General features: G+C 40.0%; 1 protein-coding gene across 4 annotated transcripts in view; it reads left to right on the top strand.

Moving 5' to 3' along the window:
• The window catches only part of EEF2K (eukaryotic elongation factor 2 kinase), a 36,018-nt gene extending 18,861 nt beyond the window's left edge, over positions 1–17,157 (top strand). For 3 of the 4 annotated variants that reach the window (XM_072878104.1, XM_072878105.1, XM_072878103.1), the window contains 13 exons: positions 1,889–2,060; positions 2,824–2,973; positions 4,500–4,632; positions 5,341–5,468; positions 6,070–6,271; positions 6,545–6,612; positions 7,389–7,466; positions 8,278–8,340; positions 9,653–9,787; positions 11,011–11,199; positions 11,602–11,726; positions 13,211–13,389; positions 14,042–17,157. In XM_072878104.1, the coding sequence (XP_072734205.1) occupies positions 1,889–2,060; positions 2,824–2,973; positions 4,500–4,632; positions 5,341–5,468; positions 6,070–6,271; positions 6,545–6,612; positions 7,389–7,466; positions 8,278–8,340; positions 9,653–9,787; positions 11,011–11,199; positions 11,602–11,726; positions 13,211–13,389; positions 14,042–14,151 (1,732 nt within the window). In that variant the 3' untranslated portion in view covers positions 14,152–17,157. The remainder of the gene's footprint in view (positions 1–1,888; positions 2,061–2,823; positions 2,974–4,499; positions 4,633–5,340; positions 5,469–6,069; positions 6,272–6,544; positions 6,613–7,388; positions 7,467–8,277; positions 8,341–9,652; positions 9,788–11,010; positions 11,200–11,601; positions 11,727–13,210; positions 13,390–14,041) is intronic. The other variant, XM_072878106.1, reaches the window with a different exon arrangement.
• The last annotated feature ends 1,922 nt before the right edge of the window (positions 17,158–19,079 follow it).

The raw sequence follows: 19,079 nt of genomic DNA, 5'->3' as shown, positions 1-19,079 counted from the left end.
ATATGGTTGCGGGCATCAGCATCTAGCTATAAATCAGTTCGTGCTAGAAGAGTACCCCACCCTTTCCAGACTCTGGAAATGAATGTTTCCTGGAAAATTTACATGTGCATGTTTAAGGCCCCTCCCCCCCCTTTCCAACTGCAGAATCCAGAGAAATTGCATTTCACATCTGGTTTCACTTCTGGAAAGAGAGAAACTCCTGAATGACAAGACGTGATATTTTTAACTTGAGGGAAAAGTAACCCCTCAGTCCTCCAGTTTGGCATCTTTTCAGTATCGGTTTGTGCTGGTGGCTCTGTTCTTGCGAAGCCAGATAGAGATAGCAGTGAATGAAGCCTAGGAAGTAACAAATCTTAGCATGCTGACATTGCTCTGCTGACATTGCTTTTAGCTCTTGTTTCTGAATGACCAAATTCCCCTTTACAGAATATCTTGAGTAGTGCCATAAACAGAAATTTATCTTTGCAGCTTTGCCTTAATGTCTTGTACAAAGAAAATATAACTCGTATGTCAGCTTCCTACTCCTGGATTTTCCATAACTCTCAGTGGTGCAGTGATATTTCCCATCTGGAGCTCTCTCTTCTAGATTTTTGCAACTCTGCAAGTCTTTATTCATTACAGTGACAGCATTAGCTGCACTTGGCTCAATGAACTTCAGAGAGCGTTGGCTTTGGAAGAGCACATGAGCTGCCTTGTTTTCTGCAGAGAAGTTTGTTTGTTCAGAGAACTGGAAAGGTTTCAAATCCTGGCCGAAATTCTTATCTCACTTGCTTGTTCTTTCTTTCCAAGGCCTATGTTATAGCGACTGTCTGCCTATCCCTGCAGGAGGACAGACAATCTGGAGTTGCTTTGCCTTTAGAGCATCCCTGTAGTACCTCTGCACCAAGGTCTTGGGAGGGAGAGAGGAAAGGGAGAAGGGGGAGTGCTGAGACTTTGAGTGCTGCCATTTGGTTCTCAAAAGGTACAATTTGCCATGGCACCAAGAAGGGGTCAGAGAACCATTGTTACTGAGCAGTATGAGAACTGCTCGGTAGCCAGCTGTGCCTTACTCTAGATACTCCTCTTCATACTCCTCTTCTCCCTTCAGACTGGCTTGGCATTGCTGGGATCTCCACTGCTGCCACAGTAGAGGGTATAAATGGAAGAGGTTGCTCTAGGAAAGAAGACTGTCTGCTTTGGAATTATTGACAACAGTGTTGTGGGGTTTTTTTTCCCCATTTGGCTTGAATGTTGGCATCTTCTGCAGCCACTGGGTACCTGCTTAATACATTTGTTGACAGCCAGCAGATTCTCTGTTGTCGAAGTCCTAAAGTCCTCCCCACCTCCACTCTTGAGAGATTTGCAGATTAAAGATTTGCACGTCAACAAAAGTTAAAAGCTACATAATAAGAACAACTGTCGTGCAGTTTTCCTTCTGGGGTCATGGGGGATACTAAGTAGTCACCCCGTGTGTTGAGAAGGCAGCAGTTTGCTCTTATCATAGGATAGTGTTTTCTCCCCTCAGTTCATGTTTGAAAGGCCATTCCCTGTTAATTTCTGCAGAAAATAATTGTTGACATTAGAATAGGGTGTTGAGCTGGCACCAACCCTTCATACTCTGGGTTTGAGGGGAGTGGGGAGGGAAAGGAAATGAGAGGGAGAAAGTTCAGAGTAGAATTACCTGCGGTCAAACCAAACAGGCACTTTGGCACGTCCCAGCCATTCACATGGGATGTTGCTTTTTCCCTTGCCCCCTACCTGTGCTTCACTTTTCAGCTAGAATATCTGGTAAATGACTGAGGGTAATGCTGATCTCAGGGCCTGGCTCTGTCCGTGTAGTCAAATAAATGGGGAAGATTCAATTAAAATTCTTGGCTTTTCCTTCATCAATGATTGATTTGTCTTTCAGGAAAAAGCTGTCCAACTTCTTACACACGCAGAACTGGAAAGGTGCCTATAACTATGTTGCCAAGCAATACATAGAGAGTGTGGGCAGGGATGTGTATTTTGAGGATGTCCGACTTCAGATGGAAGCAAAACTCTGGGGAGAAGAGTACAACCGGCACAAGCCACCAAAACAGGTACATTCAAAGATCTTGCTAAGCAAAAATGCAGTCTTGCTCTCCTATTAGATTAGTTTTCAAATTAATTTAGAGGGAATTACTTGTTCATATTCCATTAAATTTAATTGCTTAGATAGATTCTTCTGCCCTACTATGTTTTCCATTAAATGGTAGCTGATTTTTAATGAAGTAAATGCAGAAATTGCTTTATATTCCCAGAATTAGGGGCTGTGTGTTTGTGAATGTCTGACTGTTCTCAGCTGTTGACTGAAGACCAAAATAAAATGGTGTTTGTATTGCTCTTTTTGATATTTGCCCAGCTGCTTTTGAGATAACCAAAGATGTCACAGAATTTATTGCCAGCAGCAGTCTCAGCAAGCACTTAACTGTTAGTGCTCCAGGAAGGTAGATGCTTAAATCTTGTAAACCTATCTAAACACCTAACTAGCACTGATTTTTAAGAAGAGCTGGAAACCTGAATAACTTTATTAAGGTATTCAAATACAGATTTCTCAGGAGTGGTCAAGAATTTTCCAAAAAAGGAAGATACTGTGGCTTTGTTTCCTTTAGGTGTCTCAGTGACAATACTAGCACATTGTGTTAAGTGCAAAGCGTATTTTTCAGCATGTGACTCTTCCCCCACCCCCTTGTTAAACAGACAGATCTTTACAATTGTTCAGCTTCTTTCATTGGGAAAATTTTCACAGCTGGAGGATTCGCACACACTTTGATCTGACAACAGTATTCTGTTAGTCATTGTTTATTTTCTTTCCCTCCCCAGGTGGATATAGTACAGACCTGTATTATCGAAATGAAGAACAGACCTGGAAAGCCTCTCTTTCATCTGGAACATTACATTGAGGGCAAATACATCAAATACAACTCAAATTCTGGATTTGTGCGAGACGACAACATTCGTCTTACTCCGCAAGTGAGGCTTTGTTTAATGCTTTCCATAGAGGGTGCTGCAGGGAATTTCTTGGCTCTATCCAGAGGTCTTGCATCACTGCCAAGAAAGGAAACTGCAGGCTTTCCAGTACAATGCCAAATTAATTTCTCCTTTTGCGGTATGTCTGCCCCTTATTTGGGGCCTGCTCTTTCAAGCGCTGAAAGTTCTTTATTGCATTTCAGTGTCTGTTGATTTTAGTAGAGTAGAACATGGTTAATACTCTTTGAAACCTTAAGCCTTTTGACTGTAATTATAATTGCAGGCATCGACATATTTCAAACTCTCTTCAAATTAAGGTGGGGAGAGAGACCTCTCATGTACATGTACTAAATAGTCTTCTGGTGCCTCATGTGATACACAAAAGCAGGTGGCAGATACCCAACTCATGTAACTAAATATCTAGTCCATTTGCATATAAGAATCTGGGTTTTTTAGCTACAACCTCTGAATAGGTGAATCTGAGATTGTGTATAGAAATACAAGTACAGATTTCAAGTGATTCTTGGATCTTGTAAAAGAACTTTAAAATACTGGCGAAAAATGCAAAGTGGTCAGCGTAGCAAAGGAGTGTTTTACTGGGGCTTGAGGGTTTTCTTCTTTTCATTTTTTCTCATTTTTAATGTATTTGTCATGATGCTTAATGTGCTTATGCAGAGGGTTTATGTTCTGGGCTGTCTTTTGTACACTGAATCAGTGCTATGCTTTCACAGGTCGGGAACAAAATGTTCCGTGAGATTTGCTGCAGTTAAAATGTTTGTCTATCACCACCAGTCACCTCCCCCAGGCCTGGCAGTGCTTTTTTGGAGGCCTTCCCAGAAGATTCCTAATGTCTCAGCTTAATGCCAAAGAGAAGGGCTTTTTAGACCTGGTTCTTGAAACACTGCATTTAAAGAGTACAAATGTACGTTTCATTATCTGATACACAAATGTAGAGCCAGATCAGGGGGACCTCCCAGAGGGCATAGTAGGGGAAGGAGAATTTGTGGGGTTGTGGGGATGGTCTTTTTTTTTTTTTTCCTCCTTTTTTTTCCCAAACGTGGCAGAGCTTTGCCTGTTGGCAGTAGGAAGCAGTGTCCCAGGGCTGCAGAGCTTGGAGATCCACAGGCACGGCCAGGATGTTTATGCAGAAGTTATTCTTCACTGGCTTCAGAGCCCACTGTTGTTCCCTCTGCCAGGCAGCTCCCCACTTCTTAAGGTGAAGACTGTAGTGGAAAACAGAATCTCCAGTACAGGAATGCGGAATAAAGCAATCTCCTCTCTCCTGCATGTTCCCGCTGTTGCTTTTCACCCTGCCTCTTTTAGCCCATCTCTGAGTGGGGGCAGGTTGGAGAAGTGATCTGCTCCGTGCTTTTAGTCTCTTATTGCTTTCATCATGATTTTTTTACCAGTTATATTTCACCAATAGGGTTATCAGACTTCTTTGCCTGTTTATAAGAGGTGAATATGCGTTGCTGTTTTCAGTAGATCAAGGGAGAGTTTTCTCAGACATCTTCTATGGTTCTTCCCAGGCCTTTAGTCACTTCACCTTTGAGCGCTCAGGACACCAGCTCATTATTGTTGATATCCAGGGAGTTGGAGATCTTTACACGGACCCTCAGATCCATACAGAGAACGGTACAGATTTTGGAGATGGCAACCTAGGTAAAATCAATGATCCTGTTTCACGTACTAATGGGTGCTTATTTTGTCTTTCCAGCTGTCTGCTGAGTAGCTGCTGCTCGGCTGAGTGAGCAGGCACATTTCTGAGCATCTTGCAAACAGCTGGGGAAGTTCTATTGTAAGGGGTCTGTGAACAGGGCAGCTGTTGTGCATGGGCGGATTTAAAATGAGAGCTTATCTTGGCTCATGTCTCCTGGCCTGCACTTAAACCAAACAAGTAATGAAATTAAGTAGCTTCCTACAATGTGAGACTGATAATCATGGACTTTAATTTCCTTGCCACATTGCAGGAATGGATACAGCTGAATGTGGAGGGATAAGCCTTGCATATTTTTAAAGCTCCAAGTGTCCATACATGAAGTTGTTCATAGGACGCAGCAAGTTTTGTAAAGAGGATCAAATTTAGGCATGTTTCTCAATGATGCAGCCATATTAATTTATTATTATATCCTGTGCATACATAGCTTTTGAAGATTTTGCAGACTTCCTTTCACTCTCTCTTGCAGAGAGAGTGAAAATCCCTTACAGGTGTTAAAATAAAATGGAAGTGGGTTGAACTGTGTGTGCTACAAAGCATTTTTCTCTTTCTTTCTGACTTTTTTAGAAAATGCTTGAGACTTCTAGCTTTTAATAAGTAAACTGTCATATAAACTTCAAGTAAACCTCCTTTTTTTTTTTTGAATGCTTTAGGTGTTCGAGGTATGGCCTTGTTCTTTCATTCTCATTTCTGCAACAACATTTGCAAAAGCATGGGGCTTGCACCATTTGATCTTTCATCCAAAGAGAAAGATGCCTTGGATTGTAATAAAAAATTGCTTGTAAGTGCTTGATGAAAAAAGTGTAACTAAGCAATATAGCTGGTTTATTCTAAATTTAAAAGCTCTGTAAATAAAACTGAAATATGCTATTTACATGGCAAATAAAACCACCTTAATCACTAATGTTGCAGTTTAAAATACAGCAGTTTAAAGCTGACTTATCCGTACTTGTCTCTGAATTAATGCTGTAGCTTTAATAGGGAACCTTGTAACACATGTCTATTTAGGAACAAGTATATCTTTGCTGAAATCATTAGTAAGCTTTGTATCTCACAAACCTAATTTGGGGAGAAAAAAAAGAATAGAACTGCTCATCTTGCAACTGATCTCAGTTTCAACTGGTATTAGTGGGAATGGGACTTGATGAAATGCTTTGAATAAAATTCAGTCCTAAACAGAAAACTCTCTGGTTGTAACAATGCCAGGACTTGATATTTTGTTGGGGTGTAGAACTTTTCAAAGCAAACAGGTAGGTATACATGTGCATATTTATATAGCCCCTTTTGTAGAGGAGTCCTAATAAACATTCATGTTGGTTTATGTAGCCTGCTTAGAATACAGAGAAGCATTATTCATGGGACTTTCTTGTTGATTTGCCAAGGAATCTGCTCAAACAATTCTCCGTGGCACAGAGGAAAAATGTGGCAGCAGCCGGGTGAGAACAATCTCTGGTAGTCGGCCTCCTCTGCTCTTCCGCCTGTCTGAAAACTCTGGAGATGAAAGCATGAGCGATGTAGCATTTGACTCTCTACCCTGCTCTCCTTCCTCAGCAACCCCTCACAGCCAAAAGATGGACATGCTTAGTGAGTGAGCCTTATACATAAATTTCGTGGGGGTTCCTGAACATTTGACAGTGACTTGTTTTATTTTGTTGGTTTTAAACAAAGCAGCATGTTGTATTTAGTCCAGAATACTTGTCTCTAGCATTCCTCTTTGAGCAGAAATAAAAGTACTTCTGTGTAGATAATTAATGCACAGATGCTTCTGTGAAAAAAATGCGGTAAAATGATGGTATCTCGAGCTTTCTCATCAAGCATGTTATCCTTACAATAAGAAGGAAATATTTTTCTTCCTAGATTGGCCTGTGTTCAATGAAGTAGATAACTTGGTTCACAAAGACTATGATCAGCTTGATAACCAAAGGGTGAGTGTCTTCCCAACAGAAAATGAGATTGCAGTTCCTTAATGAATGTGTCTTTAAAGGACTGCCTGAAGGCTTTGTTCAGTAAAAGCACATAAAGGTGCCTTGCCTGCTTTCATTGCTGCAGGTCATGTTACCTGCATGCATTTGCTGTTTCTAATAAAGGAATAATATTTTCCTTTAAAATAGTATTCATTATTTTTTCCCCTCCAGAAATTTATTTGTATCCGCTGTATTTTAACAGATAATTAAAGTGTGTGTCTGTTCCCCTGCATGCATGTTGTGTCTTTGGCACTTGTGCCAACTGCTGTGGTATGGAAGCCAAACAGAATCCCCATTGATTAGGTCTCTGCAAATACTGTAGGATGTTGGAGAACCTCACCTGAGGAGACTGCAATAAGTTTGCAATGGGAATTTTCCAACACTAGGGCCTTAGTACCAGGGGCTGTCAGTTACTGTTTTATCTTTTAACTGGCTACCGCTGAAGACTGGACTGAAAACTATATTAAGTGGACTATTGGTTTGATAAAGTATATGGGTCCTTGATTTTTTTTTTTTAATGTGTCTAAGAGAGAACACAAGCTTGGACAGTACCTTCTGGGTCATTAAGTCCTGTTCTGTCTGTCAGAGGTAGCACAACATACAGTCATTTTCATCCAGTATATCCATCCAGCATATCTCACTGAACCAACAGAAAGTTTTCTCTGTGGAAGATGTCAAGCTGAGATCCTTACAAAAGGTAGTGCTAATGTTGTGATGGTTTTTTTAATCTTCTGTAGGATTTTGAAAATGGTGGAGACAGTGGATATCCCAGTGAAAAGAGAAGTGAGCTAGAAGATCTGGATCATAGAGAGAGGGTAAGAACCTGACTCTGGGTTTAGCAGAGCTGGGCCTGTTCATACTTGAACTGTTTCTATAAAAGAATCTTATTTTTACCCCTCTTGATCTAGACTTTTTAAACAGAGGAAACGGTTGGAAAGAAATTCCCACATGTGGCAAAATTACTTATTCATCCTGGGAATATTAATGACACTTTTACAGGAAAAAGACTATTTATAACAAGGAGCTTAATTTCAAACATTACATTTGATTGCATATTGTTGTGGGGGTTTAAGTATTCTGTATTGCATTTGAGAAGTGTAGCCAGCTTCTTGTCATACAGAATCCATGAATATGATCTACTTTCAGACTCTTTTACCCTCTCTGCTTTCTATGACTTTATATGGCTTGAGATATCACAGAACTTAATGTTGTTATCAGTTAATAATATGCAACTTTAGAATTCCTGTGGGTTAGTTGGTTAATCCTTTAAAATACAAACTTTTAAATAAATGCTTTCTGACCTGAAGATCTTAACTAGATATGTAATTAGAAGATAGAAAAGAGAATACTGCTTCCAAAGATACCAGTCCTTTTGTCACCTTTGAAATGGCAAGGTATTTGTCATGGGATATCCAATTTACAGGATTAAAGCCTGGGTATGCCATATTCTTGACAGTTTCAGTATGTTTCTTTTTATATTGCGATACCACTGAGAGAAAAGGATCCAGTGGAAACTATTTTGGTCATTGTCACTATTAATTTTGCTGGATAGGAATAGTCTAGAGGGATGACTGGCACACATCAGTTGCTGCAAATTAAATGATGCAAATCTTTACATTAACATAGGGCCATTCAAACAACAACCGAAGACATGAATCTGATGAAGACAGTTTGGGAAGCTCTGCAAGGGTAAAAAAAGCGGAAATGTTCACAGATGATGAGTTTGCCACTCTGCTTGTCCTTTGTTCCACTCATCTGCCATCTAACTTCACATCACTAAATCAGATGCCAGTTTTCCTTCCTTTTCAGCTACAGAATATGGTTATTAATATTAACTTACCACCCTGTCTTGTTCCCTTTTTTGTTTTGTCTTTATTTTCCAGTTAAAGAAGTACTGTTAAAAACAAACTGTCACCTCTGTAACTGATCCCTGACATAAATTAGTGATTATGCATGGTTTCTCACTTTAAAAAAAAAAATTAAAAAATTATAGTTCTCTGGATTTTTTTTTTCTGCCTAACTAGATTATATTTCCTTTCTTCACTTTATTTTTGGAATTGTGTCCCATACATGGTTGGATGATTTTTTTAAAACATGCAGTGTTTGAAATACATGACAGTAGCTCTCTCCACTGTGTATCTAACTGAGCTAGGGAAGACCAGACCTTCTTCTATGTTATTTTTTACAAAATATAGTTTCTGTGATAATTAGTTTCTGTGGCTATAAACGTAAACAAATAACTGTATTCTGCAAGGAAAGAAAAAACAGAGCTTTGACAACAATGAGTAGTTTAATTACATATACTTCTCAGAACTTCCTTGTAGTGATTATATTTTGCTGTTTCAGGAAATCGAAACAGCTTTGACAGACTTAAGTTCTGTGCCAGTAACCTTCCCTGTTATGTTTCCCCTGTGTACCTCCAAAGGCTTTCATTTTGATAGGATTGTTTTCAGCCACTGTTTCCCATCCACCCGTTATGTTGAAAAATTTGTTCTCGTTTGTGGTGGATATCCTGAGAAACACCAATGCATGTATCTGCCTATCATCTTCTGCACTGTTACTTTTCATTTTTCTAGAGTTGTAGAATGCAAGCAGCATTTAAAATGTTTTGAACTTAAATTCTGACCAGAAAAGTATGAGTTTAATCTTTTTGTGCATGGATAACCTCAGTGCTTGCAGTGTGACTATTCAGGTGCTTCTTTTTGTAAGTACCTTTTTTCTGATTCAGAACTTAAAGATAAAGCTTTGCTTCTCTGCTGTCATTTATGGAAGATATTTGATGTTTGGATTTGAAATAGAGGGCTTTACTGTGTTTCTTTAATGAAGAATAATAACCATTTATTCAGCTACTAACATGACTTTTGAAAGTCATGTCTTAAATTACAGTCTTTACTAATATGTAATAATATTAATGGAGGCTTTGATTTCTGGATTGTAATCCATATGAATAGTATGGAAATTTTAATTTTGGATAGAAATAATAGTATATTCCCTATTTCAGATCAGTGTGGAGAAATGGAATCTCTACAACTCTTCCAGAGTCCACATCCACAGACCGTCCTGTGTTGCCCAAGAAATTCAGAGGCTCAATGCACTAGAACTTGAAAAGAAAATTGGGAAGTCGGTCCTTGGGAAGGTAGGATGTGTCTAGTAATCCTGTTATTTCCAACTGGAAAGAAACATCTTGTATTTATTACTTACATAGAGGTGTTGCCCTGCATGAGTTATTTGTGCAGGTGAAAATAAATAACATATCTATAGCTTTCTGTCTCCTAACCATATTTTATAAGGGACACCTAAGCTCAGGAACCCATGAATTCCATCTGCCTTTGGACTTGCAACATCTGGACTCCATTGGGAAGGACCCTGCTGTGGGTTCATCTGCCTTTCCAGAGGCATCACGCAGAGAAGAAACAGTGGGATAGATACAGTGTGCCTGACCCACATACCTTGCAAATAGGCAAAGTTGGGCTCTTGAAAAATGGTAGCATGGACCAACTCTTTTTACTCCAGACTATCCCAGACAATGCAAATGTGAATTAAGTTTGGGTTTATGTATGGGCTTAAACCCACACTCAAAGCACACAGTCTAGATCTTCCTGAACATCCCAAGAGCCTCAGATGTTCTCACACCTTTCAGTTTGAGAAGAAACCTGCCTTTCCCTTGGGGAGGAGAGGAAAAAAAAAACCTTCAAAACCCCATTACATGTTTGGAATGAAATCCTGCCCCCACTGACAATAAAGGCATCAGTGGTATGAGGATTTTACCCTGGATAACCTTCTTGATTTTTCAGGTTAATTCGTTTCCTGTGAGGGCCCTTGCTGTACATAGAAGTCTGTGACCCATGGTCACTGCTGTTTGCGCTGCTGGCTGGCATGTTAGGCAGTTGCAGGCTGGGTGCCTTTAACTACAACTCCCTCCTAAAGGTCCCCAAGGCCCTAGCAGATATGCTGGGACGTGCCCCTAAGACCTGGTGCTCTGGTGTGGCAACCTGCTGGGATACTGCTTAAGGCACACTGATGTGGGAAGATGTTGCAGCAGCTACTGTCTTGCAGAATTAGGTCTTTTATCTCTAGTAGTCAAGTTTATAAAGCTGTATGTGTCTAAGCTTACAGAACTGGAAAGGCAGCTGCACTGCATCTAATCATTGTTTTTTGCCTGTTTAATCTGTTCAGGCCCAAGTCAGGCTATTATCAAACTAGTCCTCTGCTCAGTCACAGACGTACACAATTAGCTTTAATTAAGTAGTCACCTCAGAGAGGTATTTTTGTGTGCAAGTAAAGTATGGGCACAGGGCTTTTGAAGGATCAGATCTATACTTAATACTTGTGTCTCTTTCCTGTACAATTGTGTTCTAGGTTCATTTGGCTATGGTTCGCTATCATGAAGCTGGGCGTTTCTGTGAGAAAGACAGGGAATGGGATCGGGAGTCAGCCCTGTTTCACCTGGAGCATGCTGCAGACTGTGGGGAGCTGGAAGCCATCGTTGGGTTAGGACTCATGTACTCTCAGTTGCCACATCACATTCTTTCTGAGGTCACTCTGGAGGTAAAGAGAAAGATCAAAGAAACTGCCAAAATGCAGAATTGTGGTCCATTGTAAAAATAACATAAGAATAGCAGGAAATGGAGACCAAACAATAACCATAGTTAGGTGTTCTGTAGCCTCTTCAGAGAAAATAGATGTCTTTGTAATTAAGGACTTGGACAAAGCAGCAAAAAATGCTCCCTGTTCCTGGTTTTGCCAGCAAATTACTGCATACGTTTTGGAAGTTTTTGAAGTGATCTTTACTATTCAGCTTCTTAGTTTCTTGTGGTGGGGCCTGTTTCTCAGACATACTAAACACTTGCAGCCATTACTGACTTGGAGAAACTGCATTTAGTGTTAGAGGAAGGAAGGGATAGTTTTATTTAGAAACATGCATTTTAAAGGTTTTGTTTGTTTTGCTAGGACACAAAGGAGAACAGAAATAAAGGATTTGATTACTTGCTGAGAGCAGCAGAAGCTGGAGACCGGCCTTCCATGATTCTGGTAGCAAGAGCATATGATACAGGTGTAAATCTTGGTTCAGACAGGTACTGTGCGTGACTGAGTAATTTCACTTGGTGGTATACCACTGGGCGGGGTGGATGGGGGGAGAAGCACCTGCTGCATGTCTTTCATTCACATAAAGAGCTGTTATGTCATAAGTAATGCTATGAACTAGTGTTTTGGAATTACTTCAAACTTACCCAGGTGTGAGTAACAGCAGGGTTTAGGCCATGATATATCAACACGGAAAGAAAATCAGAGATCACTTCTACTGTTGGACACCTGCATGTGTGTTGGATCCACCTGCATGTTTGAATTTAGCCCTCATACCAAGGTTGCCCTATGGTAGCCAAGTTTTTTTTGCTCTGAAGTTGGTGATAAAACTCCCCTTGACTTCACTGGGAGTTGCATACTTGAAAATCCTGGGATCAGTGGGAAAAAATGAACACGAGTTCTTTTGGAGATGTAGTACCCTAAAAATAAGTGAAAGTATTTACAACTGCCATGTCTCCTCCTTAGTGATTTTTTGAAAGCACAGGGTTGTTTTTTTTTTAAAGTGGGGTGGTTTTTCTAATAAAGCTGTGAAGGAAACTGTAGAACAGGAGAAACAGGTGAAGTTGTAAAGTGACTGTAGACGAGATGCAGTCAGATGAACGAGGTATTTGTCACAGTTGTAGTCTTTCACTGCTCCTCATAATAAAAGTAGGAATGGAAATTTCACAGGAACGTAGTTTTAATGCTGAGGATGTTACTTTTAATTAAGGATGATTTTAAGTTTTAAGAAGTTTAAAAATGCTTTTACCTCAGTAAGTCTCTCTTAATTTGGCCAGCACTCGTATCTTGATAGGAGGGATAGGAGCAGCATTGTGACTAAGAAGTAGATTGTGATTTGCCAAAAGACGACACAGTATATTGGTTTGATTTTTTTCTTCATATTTTAGATGTGCTTTTAAAAGTGGACAAATATTAATTTCCTTAAGTACCAAATATAACAGGCAATGATGGTGATTTTTTTCTGCTTTTGTATTGTAGCACGTCTTTGTTATTTACATGAGTTTTCTGTTTTGCACACCAGTGAAACTCTTGGCACTGGTGAAATTTAAAATAACATTAAACTTCTCATTGAAGTGCACTGAGCATTCTCAATATGAAAATAGCTGGGTTTAAAGTATTTGTGAAACAAGACTCTCTGCAACTTCAGATTGTTTCCAAATCAGTTATCTTCAGAAATATAAATGCCACACCAAAACCATACAAATAGTAACGAAGCTCAAACTCTGGAGTTCAGCAAGACACTTCACTCTGATACTTTCTCCTCTGTAATTACTGCATAAAGTGACCCCAGTCTCATTTTGATATAGTGACCTGATGCTGCAGTGCAGAGTTAGTGAGCCTGCATGAGAACATTTGCTTTCTTGGAGAGCATCAAGGCTCTGAGAAGCTAGTGCAAAATTGAATTCTGAATCTCCAATGCAAAGTACCTTTATTTCCTAAGGTAACCCTCTTCAAAAATTATTTTTAACTTCAGAGTACAGGATTGGAAGGAAGCTCTGTACTGGTACAATGCTGCACTGAACATGACCGACTATGATGAGGGAGGTGAATATGATGGCACTCAGGATGAGCCCCGGTATCTGCTCCTGGCCAGGGAAGCAGAGATGTTAATGATGGGAGGGTTCCACCTGAATAAGGATCCACAGAGATCAGGTGAGGCCTCATTTTGTTTCTGTAATCAGTAATCCTGCTTTTCATTCCCTTTTCCCCCAGCATGTACCCCAAAAATACATTTCCTGCTTCAGCTGTTATACAGAGGGTCAGTACCCTCAGAGTTGTGGATGAAGCTGTAATGATGCTCAGTGATACAAGGCTGGAAACAGTGAAATAAGAGATCTTGCCCATGGCAGGGGTAGTGGGCAATGCCAGGTCCTATCCTGTGACGCACTGAGTCACTAGCAAGCAACCCTCACTCCCCGTGAGGCCACTGAACTGCAGGTTGCTGCTTGTATTTTGAGTTACACCCATGACTCCCAGGTCCTACACAACATTGTCGTAGTTGTGTAATCTCCATGTCAGGTGTCTAAGTCTTAGAGTCATCTTGGGGGATCCTACAGGCTGGTCATATTTCCAGTCCTTCCAAATACATTGAAGAGCCATCAGCAGCCAGTCGTATAACTTTCAACTTGAAGAGCAAAAGCCAGATTCCCAGCTGATGCAACTCTGCTGACACTATTAAAATACACCCATACATCTGGCCCTGTAGTTTGACCTCAATTTCTCTTTTTGTCCTTTAATTGCTTCAGGATAAAGAGATGTTTTTTCTTTACCCTGTCAACATAACTGATACTATTTCCTCCTCTAGGTGAGCTGTACACAGAAGCAGCAGAAGCAGCAATGGAAGCCATGAAAGGCAGACTAGCAAATCAGTACTACCAAAAAGCAGAAGAGGCTTGGGCGATGATGGAAGAATGACACCACAATTAAGCAGTTCTTGTATATAAATTTTTTGTATAGACTTGCTGCATTTGCAGCTAAAAAATATATTTTTATGTGGTGTTACCAGTTTCTTTTTTTGTATTTTAGTTTTCTAATTTTTTTTGAGGGGCGAAATCCAAATGTAAGTGGTATGTAGGGTGCCATAGCATACTTTTAGTATTTTAAAGCTGTAATACAGACACACCTGACCTTTTGTATTTTTTTTAACTGTTAGAACTGAGTGGCCTAGTTTTTTTGAGGCAAAGTGAAGCTGATGTTTGTTTAGGTTTCACATGTCCTGTTTTTTACGCAGCAAATGATCAGTGTGTTTACATTTTTATTCTCCTCCCCACATACAGAAAAACATTTTCCTAAATTCTCAGCATTTCTTCATCACTTTTGGTGTATCTCGCCAAATTTGCATGTGAATGTAAATTTTCAATTTAAGCATGCAGCTACTCATTTTAATAAGTAGTCCCATTCTGTTACACTGGTGTTGTTCGGCACTTCTGTTATTCTTCTTAAATGAATTCCAGATGGAATCCTTACAGTTCGGGAGGGGTGGGGAAGATGCTTCAGATTGGCAGTGAGGATATTCAGGGTGGAATATGTTTTATTCATTACCAACATTGCATATTTTACTATCAGAAAATCACTGATGTTCCTGATGAGGTGAGGTGCCCAGCTACCTCTCTCATTTTCACATTTTGCACCATAAAATAACCTAGTGTATAATATTCTACTGATCTTTTATGATATTTGTCCAATGATGTACTGTAGCAAGATCTGTAATATATGGGTAATTTGAAGTTATTTTTACAGTGACATCTCAATTCTCAGTGAAGCTAGATCATCTCACTTAAAATGAGAATACACTTTCCACCATTTCCAGAGGGATGTTTGAAACCGTTAGAGGATGTTGATTCATCTATTTCTATGTATAGAAAATAATTTATCTGGTTTAAATAGCCTTTAAAATAGTGTTTTATCTGTGAATGGTTTCAAACACCAGTTAGAGAAAATTGCTGGTTAAAAAGAGAAAACGATATTATTCCTAAACACTTGAATTTGTGTCCTGTTTGCATAATCCTAACCAGTAATGGGAGGACAAATACATGGCGGTGGCTGAATTACCATTGCATAGAGATAAGTTTCTTCCAAATCCAGTATTTTATTCCGAAGCTGCTGTGCCATCTATACGGATAGTACAGAAGCTGTTCCTATTTCTTGGTCGTGGTTAACAGTCATTTTGCAGGAGATTAAGATGGAAGCTTTTACCTTCTTGGCCTTCTCTTGAGGGTATAAGTTGATATGAATAAGGGGCAGCCCCTGTGAAGTGCTGAATTACCTATAATGCTCACCACCCTCACTTTACCCAAGCTTTTAAAAGCATGCTTAAAAGTAAGCAGGCTGGTAGATGATGCAGTTGATTTCATTGGGACTTCTTGCATGCATAGCTAAGTAATATTAATTTCTTGTAAAATGTAGAAATCGTTCAAGGAACAGAAATCAGTTCTTCCTTTCCTGTGCGAGTGCCCGTCACTGGGCTTCAAAGTTGTGCTGCCCATTTACTCTCTCTCTGGCAAGTGGATCTTGAATTATTGTTTAAATAGTATCTGAGCATGATGTTAGTAACAACTGCCGCTGTCTGAAAGAGGTGATATCCTGGTAGTTAAGGAAGTGAGATGGGAAGATTTGAATCCTTTCTAGGATAGAAGGAAAAGTTATCCCTGGATGTTGTACTTCTGGGTGGGTGCTGTAACCACCAGTTGTAGCCCTGAGTAGCCTTGCAACACATGGCCGTATCTTCTTGCTGTATAATGCAGGGGGCATGGGAAAGTACTGCTCATGGCCTTTTTATTTTGTGTTTTGTTTTGAGAGTGAAGGTGAAGCTCTTCACCCATTAATGGGGGAATGTCTAATTTATAGATCTCAGTTGGGCTTAGGTAGATATTAAGCTAGGTACTAAAATAACCAAATTTTTGGACCTAATGTGCTGAATAGAACCAGAGTTTGTAGGATCGCAGGTCAGATAGATGTTTTAAGTGCCTATCCAAAGTTCTGCTTTAGGTGCCTAAAGCCTCTTTTGGATGTGGCCTTTTTGCTCTTTCAGTTCATAGCGTTAAAATATCAGCTCTCAATGAAAGGCGAATGTGCTACTCGCCTCTGAAGACAGCTGAATAGTCAGAGTGTTTTGTGCAGAACCGATACAGGGTAGGCATTATAACAAATTCAGACAAAAGGATTTTATTTCCTCTTAAGGTGTCGATGCCAAGTCTTTGAGATTTTCCGTGAGAAGGAAGCATGTATAACAACACCACCAACCATATAGGGAGGAGAGGAGATTGAATGTGCTCGTCCAAAATGTGTACGTAAAGGATGTAGAGTGTAATTATTGACACTTTTTGATTTAGTTCAATTTGCTAAATTCAGTAGTTGCTAAAGTTGCTGACAGTTCTCTGTAGATCTGGTATGTAAATGTGCACACAGCTCAGTGAAAAAATTATTATGATTATTCTTTGTTTGCAAATACTACTTTTTTAGTGATACAGACTACCTTCTGTCCTAAGATGGTATCATACTATTTAGCTATACAATAAATAGGAATGTCAATAATTTGAAAATGGAAATTGTTTACAGAAATATGCACAACTTATTCTATGACATTCTTTTGAAGAGAAAAACTATATATTTGACAGACTTTTGGAATGATACTGCTATATGCTGTATTTTTAATCTATTCACAATGAATAAATAAAAATCTGTATTTTTAAAAAATGTGAAAATAAATCTGAGGCTCAGCCTGCCAGAACTTACCCGGGTTCAGTGTTTCTGGATGTCAGTGGGGAATATTGTTTGGGTAAGGACAGTGAGGTGGAAGCCTTTGTTTGTATGTCAGACATGCAAATACTGATTGTCTGCATCACTTAGTCCTCTCATTCACTTTGTCTGGTTTCATTCTGGCTGGTCAATAAAGTTGTTCTTTTTGTCACTTTTCTCAGTAGAGTTTTAGTCATTGCAGGTGGGGGTTTGCTTTTGGTTTTTTCTTTATAATGTGCCAAAGTTCAATCCTACAATAGTTTCCAGAAATCCTCTGTGTTGTTTTTCTTATTCCATCCCTGTTTTCGTTTCAACAGTCAGAAGTAACTAACTGGGAGGAAATAACTAGATGTGTACCAACAAAATCTGTTTTCCTCAAGAAAACTAAATGGTTCACGTGCTGTTTTATTTGCATTCAATTACACACGTGATGTCTGTCACTAATATGGGATAAGATGTAAGGACTAAGTGCTCATTTGCAGGATGGCTATAGAAACATCCTTATGCCTTCAGTCTTTGCTTAGTCCTGAGAAAAGAACAGAAATACTTGGCCTCTATGATTTGAGGTGGGAGAGTTTTTTGTAATGGCTACACTATCTAATGATACACTGTCACATTCAGTATGATTTATTCCCCTTTCTGTTCAAGAATAAACTGTCTGATATTAGCCCTTTTAAACTGTTAAAAATGGAGCTCTTACTGTTGCTTTTTTATTGCTTTATTTAGACAGGTATAATTTATTATACCTGTATAGTTTAAATGATATGAAATTCTTCTCTAGCAAAGGCACTTTGAAATAGCAGAATCTCAAAAAAGCCCCAGCAGGTCCTCCTCACGCCACCGTAGTGTCACTAAGATGAAAAATGGTGAAATTTGGCACTGCAAGTACTGTCTTTAGCTGCTGTCACTGAGAGCTGGAGTGTTTGGCAAGTATAACGAAGTGGGGATAGCATCCATCAGAAAGCATGGAGATGGCCAACACTTACGAAGTGTGAATAAGAATATTGCCTTTTTCTTAATTATTGGTCTGTGGGACTGATTTGAATCTCACTCTCTTCCTCACAGGTATAATTTCACTTCTGAGAGTAGAATGACTGCTGACAGACACAGGTGTAGTTTAGGTGGGCCAAATCAGAACTTTTCATCTGAATTTGAAAAGGAAGGATTTTGCTTGAACCTCAGTTTGGATTCAGGGCCGGTGCTTCTGGTGATGAGTCAGGCTGTTTTCAGGTTTAAGTTAGGGACATCTCTCATGTGCCTCCCACTGCTGGGGACCTGAACGCTTCATGGGGACAGCTCACAGGTTTGTAACCATCAGGCCCCATCCTTTGGACATGATCAATACAAGCGTAGGGTCCTTGCTCTTCTCTGGCTAACTCCTGTGCCAGGAAAGCAATATGATGAGGCTGGTAGCTTGGTTATATTTTGAGTTTTCCTGTAAGTTCATTCTTTTAATTTGGAAAAAGTCCTGTAATCATCATCTTACCTCACACTGGTAAAATGAGAAACCTGGTGACCAGTCCTGAGGGGTGGCCTGTGCTCTTGCCCCTGGAAGTGTCACACGTGGCTTACGTTGAATAATCTTGGGTACATGGGCTTCCTTCAATGTTCAGGAGAAGTGCGTCTGCGGCCAGGAACACAAACACTTCAGGGACAGAGGCTGAGCTCACCCATAGCAGGGCAGAAAAGCACTCCTCTGGGAGGGTGCTGGTACCTCTCACTGCCTGGGGAAAAGGGCCTGTGGTGTCGAGCAGCCCTTCCAATGAGAAACCCCTTGTAAGATGTGCTCCATGCAGCCTCTCACACACTGCATCTTCCCACACACACACCCCCCGAATGTGCAGTGCTGTGGGCGGTACCCTGTGTCCACTGCTGCAGGGACAAGGGCTTGGAGACTGCTAAATCAGACTCTTTCCCTAAACTTTTCTGCCTGAACAGATTACAGGTGATTTACTGTGTGAAGCCAATTCAGGTCTGCCTACCTTATCTCCTCCCTGAACCTCCTGCCTTTCTGCAAAGCCAGAGCCGTGTTGTCAAAAAAACCTGCATCCTTCTGAACAGCCACTGAACTGAGGGTGTGAAACTGCAGCAGTGATGAAGGAGAA

This window comes from Ciconia boyciana, chromosome 13 (genome assembly GCF_034638445.1).
Source record: "Ciconia boyciana chromosome 13, ASM3463844v1, whole genome shotgun sequence".
Classification (NCBI taxonomy): domain Eukaryota; kingdom Metazoa; phylum Chordata; class Aves; order Ciconiiformes; family Ciconiidae; genus Ciconia; species Ciconia boyciana.
The sequence above is the reverse complement of the archived record's forward strand: the minus strand, read 5'-3'. Positions and strand labels throughout refer to the sequence as shown.